This window comes from Populus nigra, chromosome 16 (genome assembly GCF_951802175.1).
Source record: "Populus nigra chromosome 16, ddPopNigr1.1, whole genome shotgun sequence".
Lineage (NCBI taxonomy): Eukaryota > Viridiplantae > Streptophyta > Magnoliopsida > Malpighiales > Salicaceae > Populus > Populus nigra.
In genome coordinates, this window is record NC_084867.1 from 9,608,187 (window position 1) to 9,627,584 (window position 19,398).

The 19,398-nt window shown below is 33.1% G+C and overlaps 2 protein-coding genes across 3 annotated transcripts; both read left to right on the forward strand.

Annotated features, from left to right (window-relative positions):
• Nucleotides 1-1,744: 1,744 nt before the first annotated feature.
• Nucleotides 1,745-8,961, forward strand: LOC133675941 (peroxisomal membrane protein PEX14-like). 2 transcript variants are annotated; one of them, XM_062097506.1, is made up of 12 exons: nt 1,745-1,989; nt 2,912-3,147; nt 3,285-3,324; nt 3,448-3,641; nt 3,844-4,033; nt 4,155-4,244; nt 5,881-5,954; nt 6,088-6,130; nt 6,222-6,289; nt 6,967-7,005; nt 7,092-7,160; nt 8,274-8,961. In XM_062097506.1, the coding sequence occupies exons 1-12, from the start codon at nt 1,935-1,937 to the stop codon at nt 8,757-8,759; spliced, it is 1,584 nt and encodes a 527-aa protein (XP_061953490.1). In that variant the 5' UTR covers nt 1,745-1,934; the 3' UTR covers nt 8,760-8,961. The 2 variants fall into 2 exon arrangements, with proteins under 2 accessions (XP_061953490.1, XP_061953491.1); XM_062097507.1 differs by having other exon boundaries at nt 1,746-1,989; nt 3,451-3,641.
• Nucleotides 8,962-14,154: 5,193 nt separating this feature from the next.
• On the forward strand, nt 14,155-18,784 carry LOC133675951 (1-deoxy-D-xylulose 5-phosphate reductoisomerase, chloroplastic-like). Its single transcript, XM_062097519.1, has 12 exons — nt 14,155-14,474; nt 14,781-14,959; nt 15,420-15,506; nt 15,679-15,804; nt 15,889-15,951; nt 16,201-16,350; nt 16,554-16,621; nt 17,003-17,114; nt 17,228-17,332; nt 17,500-17,621; nt 17,942-18,088; nt 18,395-18,784. The coding sequence occupies exons 1-12, from the start codon at nt 14,387-14,389 to the stop codon at nt 18,561-18,563; spliced, it is 1,416 nt and encodes a 471-aa protein (XP_061953503.1). The 5' UTR covers nt 14,155-14,386; the 3' UTR covers nt 18,564-18,784.
• The last annotated feature ends 614 nt before the right edge of the window (nt 18,785-19,398 follow it).

Below are 19,398 nucleotides of genomic sequence, written 5' to 3' on the forward strand. Positions count from 1 at the left end.
CGAGTTAGGTCATGACATCAGGATAAGAAAACGAAGAAAACTACAAAACTTATTTTGTAAAAAAAATCAATGTCAAGTAATGAGATCGAAAAAGGAAATAAGTCGAAAAAACAATGTCAACCTGTGTTAGCTTATAAAACTTGTGACCCTGACCATTTGATCAGAAGCACTAAACTTAAAAAACCAAGAAACTCAATTTTCAATAAATCAAATGTCAAATGATGAAATTGAAAAAAAAAAGATTCAATTATAAAAAAAAATGGTTAAAAGAAGAAATGACAATTAAAAAAATGAAGATCAAATTTGAAAAAATAAACAAATAAAAGGAAGGATAATTTTGAATTGAACGGTTAAATTGAAAAGAAAAATCAATTTCACAAATTAATTAAAAGAAGGAACCACCCAAAGAATGAGGATTAAATTAAAAAATAACAAATTTAATTTTTTTTTATCAAAGGATGTAATTAAAAACAATTGAAAGTTTAAAAAATTGGCAAGAGAAAAAAACATTAAGAAATAGAAGAACAATGAAAAAAATTAAAAAACAAAACATGATAAATTTAGATTGAAAGATGAAATTGAAAATAAAAAAAAAACTTACAAAAAGATCAATGACAAAAATTACAAATAAAAAACATAAGGACCGACATTCAAACACACATAACTAAAAGGACTACCATGAAATTTTAAATGGTTATAACGAATTTCGAGGGATAAGAGAGAAAAGAAGAAAAAACATTTTCGACGACAATCCACCGAGAAACAATCCACACGCTTTGGCTCTTGAGGAAAAGGACACCACGGGAAATCCAATAACATGATGGAAGGAAGTTTTTCATCGTCGCAATCAGCCACACCTATTGCCTGAAGACAAAGGAGTGATTGACGTGTACAACACACACTTCAATAAATTTTTTTATCTATCAAATTACCACATTGCCTATATATGAAATTACACAAAAGTCCTTGAAAACCATGCTTTAAAAATTTTGATTTTAAAGGCAATTCAGTCATTATATTGTACATTAAAAAGTAAAAAAAAAAATGCTCCTAGACCATATTCAAGTCTTTTTTGGTTTTAAGGGTATTCAAGTAATTTTATTGTGTAAAAACTAGAAAAAAACCAAGTTCTCTCTTAACAAATATAGAATGACAAATGAATTTATGAAAAGATCTTTTTACCTCGTAATGATAGTTTATTTGAATTTTTTATAAAGAATAAATCTTTAATTTTATTATTTAAATCTACAATAAAACAAGACATTAAGACATTTATAGAGTAGTTTGATTTCACCCGTTTTTGTACTTGATATTTAAATCTATTTTTCAATTTATTAGCTCAAAAATTTATTTTTATTTATTTTATAAAGCATAAATAATATTTTTTCTTCTCAATTAAAAAACATTACAATACATGAAACATATCTATAACGCAATCATTGTTTTTTATATTAAAAATTAATTTAAAATCCAACCCACAATTTGCACTACTTATTATTGGAATAACAATCAATTTGTTGTTAGTTAGTGTTGATAAACTCCAAGGACTAAAAGGGAGTTATTTAAAGAGCAACAACGCTACTGATGAGAGTGATGGCGGGTAGCTTTTATAGCTGAGGAGCCCTAATAGAGAGCAGGCAGTTAGATGCTCTAAGGACTAGTTAGTTAGTGTTGATAAACTCTAAGGACTAATATATAATTAACTCTTCCTTTTTTTGGGTTTAAGAAAAAAACTCCCACCAACCAAAAAGAAAAAACATAGCAAGGAACTTCGAAATGAGCAAAAGCTAACTGTGACTGACAGATAGACACCATTAACGTCCTATCTTTTATATTCGTTATCCTTCACCAGTCTTGATTCTTCCTTTCTCCCCCTTCTCTTTATTTAATTTTCCTTTTGGTTTCAAAATTCAGTCAACGGAGGAGGTTTGAGAATGGCGACTCAATCATCGGAACCTTCTCCTGCAAATCCTGCCCATGAAAACCCAGGTCCCACTTCCATCTTTTATTTTCATCTCGTTTTTCCTTAGGCTTTATGAAGGAATGATTGAAGCGGGTTGCTTTCCTAGTGTCCAGACTTGTAATATGCTGATTTCAATGTTTTTTTGAAATGGGTGATCTTAATGGGGTATTTGAGACTTGGCTTGAGATGGATAAGAGAGGTTGTGCACAGGACGTTGATACTTGTATTCTGACGATCAATGGTCTTTTCAGTTACAATAAAGTAGAGGATGCATGTTTTCAATGAGTTTTAGTTCTGAGAAGGTGGATTATACGGATGATGATTCTCCGGAGTTCAATTTAGAAAGGTTTTGCCTTGATAATGGGAATGGTGAGAAAGGAAAGATCTTCAAGTCTCTGCCTGGTTTGGCAAGAAGTCAGGATGGGGGGCATTGGGCTAGAATTGAAGGGGAACATCATAGTGGAGCTCTGTTTAAGATTTTATATTTTTAAATTATTTTGCTCTAAATTAAATTAATTATTTCTAAATTAAGAGCAAAATAGTCAAGATTGCTAATTCAATTCATTTCCAGGGCATTTCAAACATAAGAATTGTAATAGGTTGAATTCAAATTTGCTTTTGAATTGAATTCAATTTCACTTGTGATTTTATTCGAAACAGGCTGTTACGGTTACTGTTATTTTTTGAGCTTATAGGTTATTATTATAATTATTATGTGATTTGCAGCTCAATTAATTAATTCATGTCTTAACTACCATTGCAATTGATTGCAGTGTCTTTTGTTTATGGATTACTAATCAAAGATGATTGGTGTAAATGGTTATGTGCAACTTGAATGATTTAGGAGACGACCAATGGGTTATTTGTTTACAGTGTCAAAATCACTTCAAATTTAGGATTATATTAAGCATATGGTAATGGTTTCTTTTTTTATGCTTTGAGCTACAGAGAATGTACAGCCATCAACTGGGGTTCAGCAGGGTGCTGGGGCTGAGGCTATCAAGCAAAGTCCTCCATCTGTCTTTGTGAACTCAGAACCTATGCGAGAGGAACAAGTGCAGAATGCTGTGAAGTTTCTTTCGCATCCAAAAGTTAGGGGCTCTCCTGTTATGTATAGAAGATCGTTTCTTGAGAAGAAGGGCCTCACTAAGGAAGAGATAGATGAAGCTTTTCGGCGTGTGCCGGTAAATAAGTTATTTTTGTTGGCTCACCTTTTTTCTCTCATGCCACGCTGTTTAATCATTTTTTTCTTAAGTTTATGGATTCTCAATGTATTCGTATCTGTTCATTCTTCCCCTCTTACATTTTCTGCGAATTGCAGGACCCAACCCCAAGCACACAGGCAGCCAGTTCTAGTCAAGGTACAAGATCTTAGCATGAAAGTGGGATGATTATTATCTTTTGTGATAAGCAGTTCTTGGGATTTCTAAGATTTGTATGTCCTTGCATCACTGATTATATTTCGTGTTGTATTATGACAAAAGCAGAGGGTCAGGTGAAATCAACACCAAATGTTCAGCCACCAGCCCCAGCACAAACCCTGCAACCTGTAGCAGCTGCTCCTACTGGTGTCATTTCTACAATGACTTTGACTCAACATCAATTTAACTGGCATCATGCTGTTGTTGCTGTAGGACTGCTGGCAGTTTCAGGTGCTGGAACAGCTGTGTTAGTTAAGGTATCAAAACATACTCTCCATAACCACACTGTCATGGTAGTCAACTTGTTGATGCTTAATGTTTGTTTTCTATTTCCAAAGATGGTGTAGGTTGCATCAGTAAGTTTCTTGCACCCATCGTTGTGTAAATTTATTCACCGGGTTCTTAAGGTTCTACATGTTAACTTTCATGACACAAATAGATAACTTATTTCTTGTTCAGAAAACTATTATTCCCAGGCTGAAGTCTTGGATACGCAAGGTTGTGTTGGAAGAAGAAGATGACAGCGTGATGAAAACTAATACAAAGCTAAGTGTGGCAGAAGAAGCAGCGGCAGCTGCCAAAGCAGCAGCAGCTGCAGCGGCTGATGTTGCACGAGCGAGCCAGGAAATGTTGAATTCGAAAAATGAAGGTGGGATAGTGATAGAATTATTATTTTTTCATTTCCAGCACTGGTTTCTTTAAATGCTTTCTGATTATTATTATTATTATTATTATTATTATTTTGTAACCTTCTTGATTTACTCTTTCAGAGAAGATATGCTTCAAGGAATTTATGAATATGTTAGATGTGCAAGTACAGGAAATGAAGTCAATGAGTACTGCTATACATAGATTGGAAGGTAAGAAGATGTTGCTTTGACATCAGAACCATATTTCTTTCTATGTGCTGCATATGCATGGTTGTTGAGATGCTCGCTTTTGTCCTTGTCTGTAGCAGTTCCCGTTAAGAATTTCGATTTGTCAATGGTGTATTTGTGGAAGAACTTTCTTTCACTAGTGCTTTCAGAGCTGCTAGGCACATAATTGCCATTGTTACATGCATCTAGGTATTAAGGCATCAATATTTGTTAAATGCAATAGAGTGTGAGACTCCCTTGTAGATGTTGCTCTTTGCCAACATTATAGGTTGTGAGAAAAAATAAAACAAAGGTATCTTTTCGTTTGGTGGAAATGGATTTTGGAGTGCAGAATGCTTGATGTTGATGATCGCAGAAACTTTAAGACATTCATGGAAGATTGAGGTGCTATTTTGACATTCTTGTTCAATGACTTTTAAGGCTTAACTAGTTGTAAATGATTCGTTCCAGAATTCTGAAAACTGTTTGTAAAGTTGGTTCTTTTTCAACTAGTTCAGTAATGTCTTCTTGGCTGATCATTTTCAATTTCTATGGTGCATGTTACCCATATTGATGCTGGAGCAAATCCTAAACAATAATTTAAATTTGATAAGTTATTGTAGCACAGTGGTGTAGTGTACTGCAGCAACTATAGTATGAATTTGGGTTTGTCCTTTCCTAGTCTATTAATAATAGTTAAGCCCTAGATACTTGTAGGAAAAGGATTCATTAGTCTTGGTCACCAAGTGAAATAACTCAAAGGAAATATTTAAAAGGTCACATGCTAATCATGTGACTCGTAATTAATTAAATTACACATATATAGTGAAAACCTGCATGTTTGGTAGATTGGAAACACAGGATCGTAATCTGCATTTGTAGGTATGTCACCTTGTAACTGTTTGTAGTTTTGAATACATGCATCTCTAATTTGGCATAAAATGTCATGTGAAAGTCATGACTCCTAAATAATGGGGCCTGTGGTCTCTTGTTGCTTATCCAGGAAAGCTAAAGTTAAACTAGAGAGAACAAGAGGATTGTTTCTTGCATAGTTTTGTTAGTGTTTAATAAAGTATGCTTTGACTAGATTTTGCTATGCTTATATGACATTTTATTGAGTTAAAAATTGTATGAAAAATAAAAAATGTTTATATGAACTGCATTATTTTTTATTTTTCTTGGCTGTCAGCCAGTTATGAATGAAATAAATGCCTGCAGTAGTCATAGCTCTTGTGCATGTGGCAGTTGGTTGTTGATATTGCTCAATTTTGTTGCTCTTTACATGTCTTGGAACTTGTTATTATATGCATTAAAAAGTTATCTGGCTTGTTGCCTGAGTAAACTGCTTGGTTATATCCCAGATGCCTAAGGTGGTGCTTTGTTTAGTAAAATTATTGCATTGAATGTGATTGAAATTATGTAAAGTCTTTATGCTTCAGTGTTGGTTGGGGAGTCTGGGTGCCCTATTACATGTGACGCTGGTGAGAAGGCCTTGAGAAAAATAATTGTAGCTTGTGGCCTTCCTTTTCATTTCCTATCTTTTATCTTGTAATGTTTTGAAATTTGTGGAAAACATGTCTTAACACTATTAGAAGATCTGTTCATCTATAGTTTTTTTTTTTTTTTTTTGTCTCATCAGGACAAACAGATTACCGCGTGAGAAACTCTCTTGCTGATCAAGAAGATTATAGAGCCTCAGTGGCAAATCCAAAGGTGAGCATAACTTAGGTGTGCACTGGACACTGAAAGCTTCATGATTTGGAATGAAAGTTTGCATTATAAATTCTGTGAGATAAGTTTTGAGCTTGGCAATTTGAGGTTCTTAATGTTTCTTTCTTTATATCAGCAAACATTTACCAATGGCAAGGCAGAGTTTGATTTGCGTTCAGGTTATTTTCCAGCGATTTCAGTTTTGGTTCTTGTTTTCTTTTTTTCTTTGGTTTTGATTTCCATGTCATGTAATCAGAGTTTTATGGACAGGGAGATCTTCATCACAGCCCATGTCTGCTCAAGCCTCTGTTGCAGCACACCCAAAGTCATATATGGAGGTATGAACTAGTGTAACAAATTTGTTCAAAGTGTATTGAAGGCTGGCATCCATAGGAATTAATCCTCCTGTAGATTGTAGTGGAGCGGTGGTCAATAGTTTGCATGATGCTGGTGTTTTTGCAGAGAAACGGGGATGCCTCTTTTTTTTTTTTTAATATTTTGGCGAATAGGATCATATTTCATTAATTAAAAACAGGGATGCAAAGGCATAAATTTTCCTTCTTTTTTTTTCAGGATTGATGTAAGGTCTTTACTTTTTGGAACCCTACTTGGACATTTTTGAATGGTTTCAAAGTTTTGATATTTAACTAACTTGGTCAAACAATTAAACAGTTTCAATTGAAGATGGGAATTATTGAAACACTTGATAACTCTGTACCCTTCTGTAGCAACTTAAGCCCAAGTCAGCATTGCTACTTTAAAGAAAATTGGCTAAAATCTTAAACATTGAACAGAGAAATCATCTTTCTAGAGATTTCTTAACTGTACGAGTGTAATGTTTCATATTTTAACTGGAATCTGAGATGTCTGAATTTTACCATATCGTGTGATTTTCTTCTTGTATGATAAATATGGATGCATAAGAAATAACTATTTCAGATTCAATTTGGCAATGCTGATGGATTCAGTTGCAAATGGTGGAATTCCGCTAACTATTTTGGTAATTATGTTGCAGATCATAGACCAGAGAGGGGAGAAACCTGCCAATATCAGAGTAAGTCAAACCTATTTTTTACACTGAAATTAGCTTCGTTTGCTGTGAGTGACATGCTAATCTTGTCATCCTGGATTTATATGCAGGATATCAATGATCAACCACCCAACCCCTATCAGCAAATTTCAAATCCTCGCATAGCATCTAGAACGAAGGTGTGCTTTTTAGAAGTTTTGCACTAACATTCTAATGCAGAATCAATTAATGAATGAAACAAGCATAAGCAGCGAACCAATTTTCTGAAAACTCAAATTATTGATCAATCAAATTCATGCTGCCCTTTCTAATGTTCTAATAGAGTGAATGGTTTAGGCACCAACGTTAGGAAAATCTAAACCTAATAGGATTAGGAAAACTAAACTAGGAAAATTTACCAAACAAGAAATATAACTAGTTTCCTTGTAAAACCATTTTAGCTACTAAGTAGAAAATAACGAAATTTAATTAAAAAGTTTTGTATTATCATATACAGAACCAAACTTCCTATTTAGCCAAATATTAATTCCCCTGGGATGTTATCTCATTCTACATCACTTTCCTTCATTTTCAATGGATCCATAGGCTAATAGGGTTTTTTCTATTTAGTTGGCCATGTAAATTCAGAGCATCTACCTGTCTAGATGCGAGCATTATTACTTTCATTCTTCCAATTCAAAGTACTTGCATCGTAGTAATTAACTTATTGAAAAAAAGGAACTCCTGAATGTTGTGAATATTTGACAAGTTGTTTCTTGGTTCACCATTACATTCCTTCTTTTCCAATAGAATCATATGCATTATGTGGATTATGTTTTTTGGATTCAGTTGGTCATGTTAGGAATGAAAATCTGAAACTGCTACCAGTCTTCAGAGAGTTTCAATCCCCCTTGCACTCTTCTGATTTAAATCTCCTGGATTGCTATAAGTAGGGCATGATATGTTATTAAATTATTCCAGAATGTTATTTATATTTGACAAGAGCAGTGCTAAAATTAGCAAAAAGAAAAGGCCTTACAAATTGATGTGGCATCTACTTTATCCATCACTCGGTATCGCTGAATGCATCATGTCTTATTCTAGTGGATGAATCAGAAGTAGCTCTTAAGTAGACACAGATTTTTGAGTTCACTCTTAAAAACAGAATCCATTCGTCCAGCTTGAGATATATAACTTGGAAAAATACATATTCATATTTTTAGACTCTTGCAAAATACATTGAATAACAAGAATCTTCTTTAGAGTTTTTGTATTCACATTAAAGCTAACTGCTCCTCTACCCTTCTGAGTAGCCCTGGGAGGTTGGTCGAGCTCAAAACAACTCAAGCCAAGTGCTTGAGTCTCAAGTGGGCAGAGAAGGTTTGAATTCCAATGTACAAGACAGTGGTGTCGATCAGTTGGATGGCGAGAGCACTGAACCCTGGTGGCAGCAGAAAAATGCTAGAATCACAGAGATAGAAAATGGAGATGAAATAAAAGCTGGACCTTTTGGTGCACAAACCAGCGAGCAACCAGTTAGGCGTGCATGGGTCCCTCCACAGCCACCCCCTGTCGTGATGCCTGAAGCAGCTGAAGCCATCAGACGACCAAAACAATCAATTCAGAAAGAACAGTCAGAAGATGATCAATCTGTGTCTCATCCAATAGACACAGCTGATGAGCTACAGAGGATAACAAAAATATCAGAATCAGGAGGTACAGTGGAGATTAATGGCGGGGGGTCAGTGCTGAACTCAAGTGAGATACAGGAGGAGCAAGAACAAATCCATGAGAACTAGAGCAGAGTTTGATTTGCATGATCTAACCGATCCAAGGTACAGTTTTGTGTTTGAAACAACTGCCTGAGAATACTTCTGATCAACATGGGACAATCAATTTGATTCCACATGTAATTATGTGCCAAACTTTACTCTTTTAGACTGTATCTGGAGTTCATTCATGGGAATAAAGTTATGAATACTGGACAATGTTTTTGTATAATTGTTGTGTGCTTAGTGTTTTGTACTGCACTCCCATTAAGCTCGCCGAGGATACGTGAGTTTTGCTTGTTTGTTCAGTAACAAAGCTTGGCGTACCAAGTTATTAAAAATAATTTTGGTGCTCTTTTTTTTTTCTCAGCTATACACTAGGCTACCCCTCTGAAGCAGACAGTGTTTGGGAGTATTGAGAGTATGTTAATAATTAGTTTTTAAAAATATATTAAAATAATTTTTTTATTTTTTAAAATATATTTTTAATATTAACACATCAAAATAATATAAAACTATCAAAAAATATACTTTTTCATGAAAAAAAGAAAAAAGAAAGCGGTACAGGCCAGCTGAAGCAGAAATTTAGCTGGGAAAATTTCTTGAAAACCCTGGTGTGCAATCACCCTCCGATCATCATCATCATCAAGTACCAGCACGTTGTGATCTAATCCTTGCTTTGTTCCTTGATGTATTCGTTTTAGTTTTCCTTTTTTCTTGTTCTCCTAGCGGTGGCCTTGGTTAAAAATGCATGGCTTTTGATTTTCTTATCTTTTCTTATATATATTATTAACGAAACCTTATTTACCTATTACTGTTAGCTCTATATTTATTGGCACTGTTAGAACAGTATAACGGTAATTTTGTTTCTCCACTTAAAAAACTTTGCAGTGACTTCTAAGAGTATTACATGACTCGTTTATCATTTTTAAAATAACCATGAAAAAATAAATATTTTCTCATTAATTACACCGTGAAACAACCAAAATATCATTGGAAGCAAAAAAAATTAAATCTGATGTCAAAGGATATTTATATTTTTACTATGGATTTTTTTGTTATTACAATTTATGCTAAGGAGAAATTTGTATTTGGCCAAGTAAAAAAAATAATAAATAATTAAAATATATAGAAAATACTTTTAAAACCAAAACATTTAAGTCTAACATCAAAGGGCATTTTTGGTTTTTTACAAAGGTTTTGTAATTAGAAAATCAGTCTAGGGACACTTTTGTATTTAGCTAAACAAGAGAAAAAAGTTCGTGTGGCACACCCGGGAGCGTGTGGGAAACACTCATGTCCATCGAGTAGCACTTACAATGCCTCTCGACATCAAAAAATAACATTCCACAATGTTTTTGAAGTGTTGTCGTATCCTTTTCCTGTTGATACGATGCATGTCTCCGATGGTGGTCTGGTTTGTTTTCAATGGACCTTTATTTTTTTTTCCCCTTCTTTGTCTCCTTTTCAAGAAATTACAATTTGACCCTTTTGTTCATTGATATTTCAGTTTCAATACTTATTTTTTTGATGTTTTATTTTTATCTTGGTCTTTTTGTAGAAGTTTTATATATTTTTAATTCCATCCTTAAATCTTAATTTATCAAATATTATATTCTCCAAATTGGTCCTTATTATTTGAATTTATAATTTTTTTGTCTTGGCATTTTGTAAAAGTTATTTTATACTTCAATTCAAATTGATGGTATATCTTTTCCAATTTGGTTCTCATTGTTTTGATTTATGGTTTTTTTTCTTGCACTTTTGCAAAAGTTATTATTATTTTCAATTACAACATTTGTTTTATTTTTTATGTTAATTTTGAGCCCCATTCTTTTTTTAAAAAAAATTGTCCTTCTACAAAATTGATTTTTTTTAATTTCACCATTTAATTAAATATAAAATTTATTTTTTATTTTAATTTTGATCTCTATTCTTTTAATTGCTATTTTTTAAAATTATTTTGTATAATTGAAATTTATTTTTCAATTTTATCTTTCAATATATGATTGATTGAGTGAAAATTGAATTTCATGATTTTTTTAGATTGGATGCTTCAACTCTAATTACTTGAATCACGAATTTAAAAAGTTAACATGATTTTTTTATGGAAAAAAATAAATTTTATAATTCTTTTTATTTTTTTATTAGGTTATTCTAAAAACATAATCTAGGTTGTAAATCTAACGGGATATCCCAGATTGACTCAAACTAGTTTTTTTTTTTTTTTTTTACTCCATTTCAAAATCTAAACACTATATATATATATATATATATATATATATATATAGTCCCATAACAAAACACGAACATCAAGGCTAGCTATTACCGTTACAGTTTGCGTGCTTGTCATTGCTCATTTGGTATTGCTACGTGAGATGGGATTTACTTCCAAGCATGGAAAAATTATTATGATTTTATAGAAATGTATATATAGAGGTTGCTCTCACAGGCTGTTATTGCATTGCTTTTTTTTTTTTTATTCACGTGGGGTGTCCGGGCCAGCTTGCACGCGCCACGACTATTCTCCACGGCCCACTGGACATTCTGCAAGCCCAGGGGCAGATTAGGCAACGCGGGGGTGACAGGCGTGCACATAGAGTCGAACCCGGGATAGGGGCGGAACAAGTCACACGATTGACCATAACAGCTAGGCCCTCAAGTACTGCATTACTTTTTTTTGTTTTCTCTTCTACCAACTAAGGAGTACCTACCAAATTAATCATAATTAAATATATATCGAGCTTAATCATCGGATTTTTTTTCTCATTTAATAATTCTGCATTCAATAATATATAGCGTGAAAGAAAAGAGATACTCATGTTGGGAAATCTAGTTTAAAAATTGGATTATATTAGTGATAGTGGGCCGACCATCTTCTGGTTATCATTTTAGTGGCACGTTACTTGTGATTTGTTTATTATATTATTTTATTATATATATATATATAACTAAAGGGTGCGGAGAAATCATTGTTTCTCCACACCCAAAAGTAATGTGAATGAGAACAATAATTTATAATGTTTTTTTTTCTAATTTGTTTTTTAAAAAAAAAATTACTTTTTTTAAAAAAAAAAATTACTTTTTTTTTCAACATTCCTATTTTTTTTTTTTTTTTTTAAATTTATTTTTATTGATTTTACTTTTTAAATATTGACCTGATTAAAATTTTTGCTTTGTAATTTTTTTCTTTAAAATACTGTGGATTGCTGCGATATTTTTTCACGTAGTTTTTCTATTTTATTTTTTTATTTTTTTAAATTATATTTTTCGATTTTTTTTATATGGAACTGATTGAAAATTTAGTTTTGTAATTGTTTTTCTCTAAAACATTGTTGATTGCTACAGTGTTTCTCCGCATGGTTTTTTTTAATGGTTTTCTCTGAAATTATCTTTTGTTATTTTATTTTTCTAATATTGAGCTGGTTAAAAATTACAATTACAATATGTGAGGAAAATACTGTAACTTTCCTCGAAAATTACTGTTGATTGCTACAATGTTTTTTTCCCACACGTTTTTTTTCCGTGTTTGTTATGTTTTTCCCTAAAATTATATTTGTCAATTTTATTTTTAAAATATTAAGTTGGTTAAAATTTACAATTACAAGTAAATACAAGTTTTTCTTTACAAAACAATATGGATTGATACAGTTTTTCCTCACATGGTTTTTTTCCAGTTTCTTTTGTGTTTTTTTTTTGTAAAATTTTTTTCTAAAATTATCTTCATCAATTTTATTTTTTTTAATATTGAGTTGGTTAAAATTTAACTTTGTAATAAAGCTTAATCATGTGGCGAAAGCATTGTAACTTTGCTCATAAAACATTGTGGATTGTTACAGTATCTCTTCGCATGGTTTTTTTTGTTATAATTTTTTTAAAAATATCTTTTTCAATTTTATTTTTTTAATACTGAGTTTTTTATGAATTACAATTAGAAATCATTACTAATAAGGCTAAATCATGTGGGGAAGCACTGTAGCTTTCATCATAAAACACTGTGAATTGCTACAGTGTTTTCAACATGATTTTTTTTTTGGTGATATTAATTTAAACCAACTCGAATGAGTATTTTTTTGGATAATTATATTACTTGATAAGCAATGAATTGAGTATAAATATTTTTATTTTTAAACTTTACCCCAATGTAACTCAAATCTATTGAGATATATAATTGAATACATAAATGCATATGTAGAATTTTTGTATTTTTTAATCTAATATAATCTAATATAATATATTCGTATCTCAAAATAAATTAACTTTATATATATATATATGTGTGTGTGTGTATAAAATTTATAATTTTATTATTTAAAATCTATATATATATACACTTTCAATATTCTATTATTATTTATTTATTTGAATAATAGAAACCTCATAAATAAAATATAAATATCTAATTTTTTTTACTCAATATATATATATATATATATATATATATATATATATATATAAACTTAATATACGTATAGTCGTTTCCCACCCTACTATAATCAATTGTACCCTCCACTAAAAACAGAACTCCAGCTCTTATAGCACTCCGAGGCAGGATAGGTGCTCGAATTCACTACACACAGTAGCCCATTGGAAAACGGAAATGGCCTTTTATATTCGTAGCTGCAGAAATTCACTGACACGGTTTTGGGAAATGAAAATGGCCCTTATACCATGAAATATTATTGAGTTTTTAATATATTGAATTGCAGAGAAAAGAAAAGATAAATGGGAAATTTTAAAATTTTAAGAAGATAAATTTGTTCTTGATACATAAAACACCAAGAACAGATTCCCACTCAAACTTGAATGAATAAAAAGAGTAGATGAATAAAAAAGGAAGAAGAAGGAAGATTATGCTTGTTATATTATCTCCAAAAGTTGATAAAATACTAAGAAAATCCATAAATATTACCCTTATTTGTTGAAATTATGGGAGCATGTTACTGTTATTGCATCACAGTTTTGGAAAGCGATCTAAGGACAGTGAATGTGTTAACTATCGTTGACTCCTAAGAAGAAAAGTGTTGAATGCTGACCGTATCAGCATTACTGAAGGAAGGACAGGATCCTGACTCCAAAAAAGCAAACTAAATTCCACAGGATGATTTGATTCCTGTCTCGTCCTTAATCACCCACCACCCCCACTCATTCATGTTCAACGCTGTTCTCAACATTAAAAATAAATGAGTGTAGCATCTTTTTATTTTTTAAAAATAATTTTTAATATTAATATATTTAAATGATTCGTAAACACACAAAAAATTAATTTTAAATAAAAAAAATTCATAAAAAACAGTTTCAATTACGAAAACAAACAAACCCTTCATCGAATCTTGCCCACTTCCCAGTTTTCCTCTATAAAATAAAATTATAAGAGAACCAAAAAAACAAAAAACCCCCCACAATTCACTAGCCACACATATCTTTCTTTAAATTAGTAGTGCTTGGTACTGTTATTTTTTGTTTGGTGCGCATGCTTTGTTATTAATACTATTATGTCCATGGCTATATTAGTCTTGACTCCTACTTGTAATTTTGTTCAAGAAAAAAGAAAAAGATTATATTTTTCTACTCTCTTCTTTCTCTCTCAATTTCTTTGAATTTTGAATTCTTGAGCCAAAAAATTAAGAGACAGTACTGGTATTAACTAAGACAAGATGGCACTTAATCTTCTTTCTCCAGCTGAAATCAAGGCTATCTCTTTCTTGGATTCTACTAAATCCAATCACATACCTAAGCTTCCAGGTTTTTTTTTTCCTACTCTTTTTTCTGGGTTTTCCTTTTTTTTTTCCAGGAAAAAAAAAAGCTGGAAAGTTTTTTAGGAGGTAATGAACAAGAAAGTTGGATAATTTTGCTTTTTGGGTGTCATAAAAAAGGTTAAACATTTGAGAAAATTATGAATCTTTTGCTTTATGTATGAAAACGACTTTCTGGGCGACTCTTCAGTTTAACAACGGATAGTTTTGTTGAAGACTTTGATTTCAATTTCATTGTTTATGTCGTAGAAATGAAAAGGTTTGAAACTTTGGTTCTTGGTGGTGCCTAATATAGGTAGGCTTGGTTTGAAGAGGAAGGATTGTCGAGGGAGAAGAATTCAATGTTCTGTTCAGAATCAGAATCAGCCACCTCCAGCTTGGCCAGGAAGAGCGTTTCTAGAACCTGGACGCAAGACCTGGGATGGTCCTAAGCCTATATCAATTGTTGGATCTACTGGTTCCATTGGAACTCAGGTAGTTATATAATTAGGATATCAAACAAACTGTCCCAGTTACTGCAATTACATTTATGCTTTAAGGTTCTACTTAATTAGCTGCTGGTTTTTTGAATATTTTGAAAGAGAATAAGCCAATGAGGCAGAAAAGCTCACGCGATAGGAGGTTTATTGTTTCTGCTTGATAACATTCTCTTTAAAGGAAGAGGGGATGGTCGCTCTTAGCTTTCATTTTATGATAATTTGATTTTGGATAAATGTAGCCTTTATTGGAGTTGGGTATCCTCACTTTTTATTAGGTCAATCGCTTAACCAAGAATAATTATCATTCTTCAATGTGCGTTGTCTTGTTTTTTTTTCCTCAGATTTTTCTTCTTTTTTTCTCCAATATTTACTTTTAGTTATTCAAATCGAAAAAAATATAAGGCTTTGTAAACAAGTTCTATCCCTTCATGTTCAATCATTTGTATATCTCGCAGACATTGGACATAGTAACAGAGAATCCAGATAAATTCACAGTCGTGGCACTGGCAGCTGGTTCAAATGTTACTCTTCTTGCTGATCAGGTAATCAGACGGTTTTATGTTGTAAAGAACTTGCAATACCTTGATTGACAGATTATGTGCTTTGAACAGTGTGATTCCCAATCCATTCTTTAATTGAGTATTAGTACTGATGGCCTTTTCTCTCTCTCTGTCCTTTTCTCTTTTTCGCTTTTTTCTTTTTTTGGTTGTACAGGTGAGGAGATTCAAACCTCAACTAGTTGCTGTTAGAAATGAGTCATTAGTTGATGAACTCAAAGAGGCTCTGGCTGATGTCGAGGAAAAGCCTGAGATTATTCCTGGGGAGCAAGGAGTTATCGAGGTAGAATAACATCACATCTCTCTCTTAGCTTGTTTTGCTGGTGAAGCTCATCTTGTTATTAATTGCCAATTGACTTCTTTTCAGGTTGCTCGTCATCCAGATGCTGTCAGTGTAGTTACAGGAATAGTAGGTTGTGCAGGTCTAAAGGTGTAACCACAATGCTGATTGATCATTCTCTATTTAGTCTTTTTGCTCCATATAATCCAGAATATCTAAAATCTTTCTAGGGCTAGGATTTCATACGAGGGCTTTTAAAATAGGAAAAAAGTTGAGTGGTTTTTGAATATGTGATTTCTTGGCTTTCTATTTCCCCTTCTCTATTAAGGGGACAACCGATGTTTGTCAATTATTACTGACATGAAACTAACCTAGCATAGTTTCTCTCTTCTCTTTCAGCCTACGGTTGCTGCGATAGAAGCAGGAAAAGACATATGCTTGGCCAATAAAGAGACACTAATTGCTGGAGGTCCTTTTGTCCTACCTCTTGCTCACAAACATAACGTAAAAATTCTTCCAGCTGATTCTGAACATTCTGCCATTTTTCAGGTATGAAAATATATTTGTGCTGATAGTTAAGGCTTATATATCTGTTTAGATATAGATCTCAAATGCTTCTGCTAATATTTTGAGCCCTAATTTGCAGTTCTTATCTATACCATTTTCATGTTCTTTGATCATTCTGCTAATGAATATAATCAATTCCATAAATATTAACTAGATAGAACTCAAAAGATATCTTCTTTCTTCAGTGTATTCAGGGCCTGCCTGAGGGTGCATTGCGGCGCATCATTTTAACTGCTTCTGGTGGGGCTTTCAGGTGTGAAATCATAATTTAATCTAAAATCTTCAAGTTTTTAAGTTAAAATCTAAATGGGGCTTCAGCATTTTCCTTGGATATCTTGTCTGATTAATTATGTTTCAGAACTATAGACGTGTTCAGTAGTTTGAAAAGTTTTGAGTGTTGAAGACCTGTTTTCTTGGGCTCCAGAACCTTTAACTTGATTTACTTGCACCTCTATCTTCACATCTGTTTTCTCTTAAACTGCGAAGGTGACTTAAATTAATAAATTGACATCATCATATTGTCAGTACAGACATCTCATTAACCAATATTCTGGATGTTGCAGCTTCATCTTAAACCGTGTAAAATTATATGAAGCTGGGTTTAACTATTTGCTCATTTCCTTGGTGATCACAGGGATTGGCCTGTTGAAAAATTGAAAGAAGTTAAAGTAGCTGATGCTTTGAAGCATCCCAACTGGAGTATGGGTAAAAAGATTACTGTAGACTCTGCTACGCTTTTCAACAAGGTTTGTTTGTGTTACCTTCTTGATTCTGAATTGCAAGCACCATTTATATATGGATATATTTCTGGAATATGGGTAAAAAGGTTCCGTTTATTTATTTATTTTTGTTTTGACAGGGTTTAGAAGTCATTGAAGCCCACTATTTGTTTGGAGCCGATTATGATAATATTGATATCGTAATTCATCCACAGTCTATAATACATTCAATGATTGAAACACAGGTCTGACTCTAGAACTTTTTCTTGTTAGCTGGCTTCCCCCAACTTATTGCACTTTCTGGCAGAGGCTCAATTGCCCATTTAAAATTTCCAGAGGCTTTGGACTATATACTGGACATATTCAAACTTGTTCTTTCCTCATCTTTGCATTGCCATCTGTTTCTTCACAGGATTCATCTGTTCTTGCACAATTGGGGTGGCCTGATATGCGGTTGCCTATCCTTTACACCATGTCATGGCCAGAGAGAGTTTACTGTTCTGAAATTACTTGGCCTCGCCTTGATCTTTGCAAGTTAGTAGCCTTTTTTCCCTTTCAAACTAGAGTTTTAACACTTCCTTGTCTTTTCTTTGTTTTCTTTTTTCTTTTTCTTTTTTGGATGTGATAGCTAATCCAATATATGAAACTTCTCAATGACGACGTCAACAATAAGTCTTTTGTGATTCAGTCTCTTCCCAGACATGATTGCATAAGCTTATGCCTTTACATTCTAGCTGAGCCGAAGAGATAGACAATGGAATTTGATATTGGTCTAGAAACACAAACACGCCGACTACTCCTTTTTTATAATTATTATTATTATTATTTAATATTAAATTAAATGGATGGTGCAGGCTTGGATCACTAACTTTTAAAGCTCCCGACAATGTAAAATACCCATCTATGGATCTTGCCTATACTGCTGGACGGGCTGGAGGCACCATGACAGGAGTCCTCAGTGCTGCTAATGAGAAAGCTGTAGAAATGTTCATTGATGAAAAGTATGTATTCATGCTATTTATTCCTTTAATCTAAAATATGCTGATGAAATATGCTGATGATAACAACAGCTTGTAGCAGCACCATTTTACTGCATAGCTATTTTCGGGAGGTTCAAAATTCTTATAAACAGTTAATTGTCTTAGCTATTTTTATGGTAAATAGTGGTGTGAGTCGCCCAGAAAATGTCATAAATACTGTAGCAGTGATTGTAAGAAGGTGCACTATGTCAGTCGATGCATTAGGTTTCCCCCTTCTGGGTTTTTGAGTCCTTAGCTAACAAATAGTTTACCTGTTTTTCTTTTCAGGATAAGCTATCTTGACATTTTCAAGGTTGTGGAGCTAACATGTGATAAGCACCAAGCAGAATTTGTGGCCTCACCCTCTCTGGAGGAAATTATACATTATGACTTGTGGGCACGAGAATTCGCTGCTAGCTTGCAACACTCTTCTGGTCCAAGTCCTGTTCTTGCTTGATTGCCCTCATGCCAATCCCATGACGAGCAAGCGTCTAATTTTGGGGCTGGCAAGACATGCTGTATTCCTGCCAAAACTGGCATTCTTACTTGGGTTTGGGAGGGAATTGAGTAGACGTATGACATGAATATTGAAATAGGCAACCAGAATATGTTCCCCGTTAAATACATGCTGATCGTATAAATGCATTCCTTGCATCCTTGAAAGGATCTTGAAAGTTACGGCTTGAATTTCCCACGGAAACGAGGATAAAAAATGCATTTTGCACTTAAGAGAGGAAAAAATAAAGATCTCTTTATGGTCTTACACAAACTTCTCTCGAAAATAAAACCATGATAGGCATTGCTTGTATTCCCTTCCAAAGATCTTGGGCGGGCTGGCTGGCATCTTTTTCCAAGTCTAGCTGTTGGGCTTCTTTACTATGAAGCTTTGTAATCTTGTAATTAAGGCTCTTGGTTTAACGTAAATTAGTTTCCAGGGTGAGTCTATTTCCATGTTCACGTAAATCTACGTCCATGTAAATCAGCAAATTATGGGTCCCAAGTAGAAGTTATATGCTTTGAGTGCCAAGTGCCTCCTCGTTCATCCACAACTTTCACTTGGGATTTTGAAGCGTGGAAGAGACCGACTCTAATCCATTCCAAAACACGAGAGTAATGGACATGAAAGGGTAAAGCAAGGAAAAGAGTTAATCAGTGAAGCTCAGATGGTACAGGTGTTCATTGATATAAAAGGGGTAAAGGGAGGCAAAGGAGATGATCATCGAGTTGTAACTCAATCTCATTAAAAATAGTATCGAGTTTGATTCAGAAAAGGCGAGTTCAAACGTGCTTCT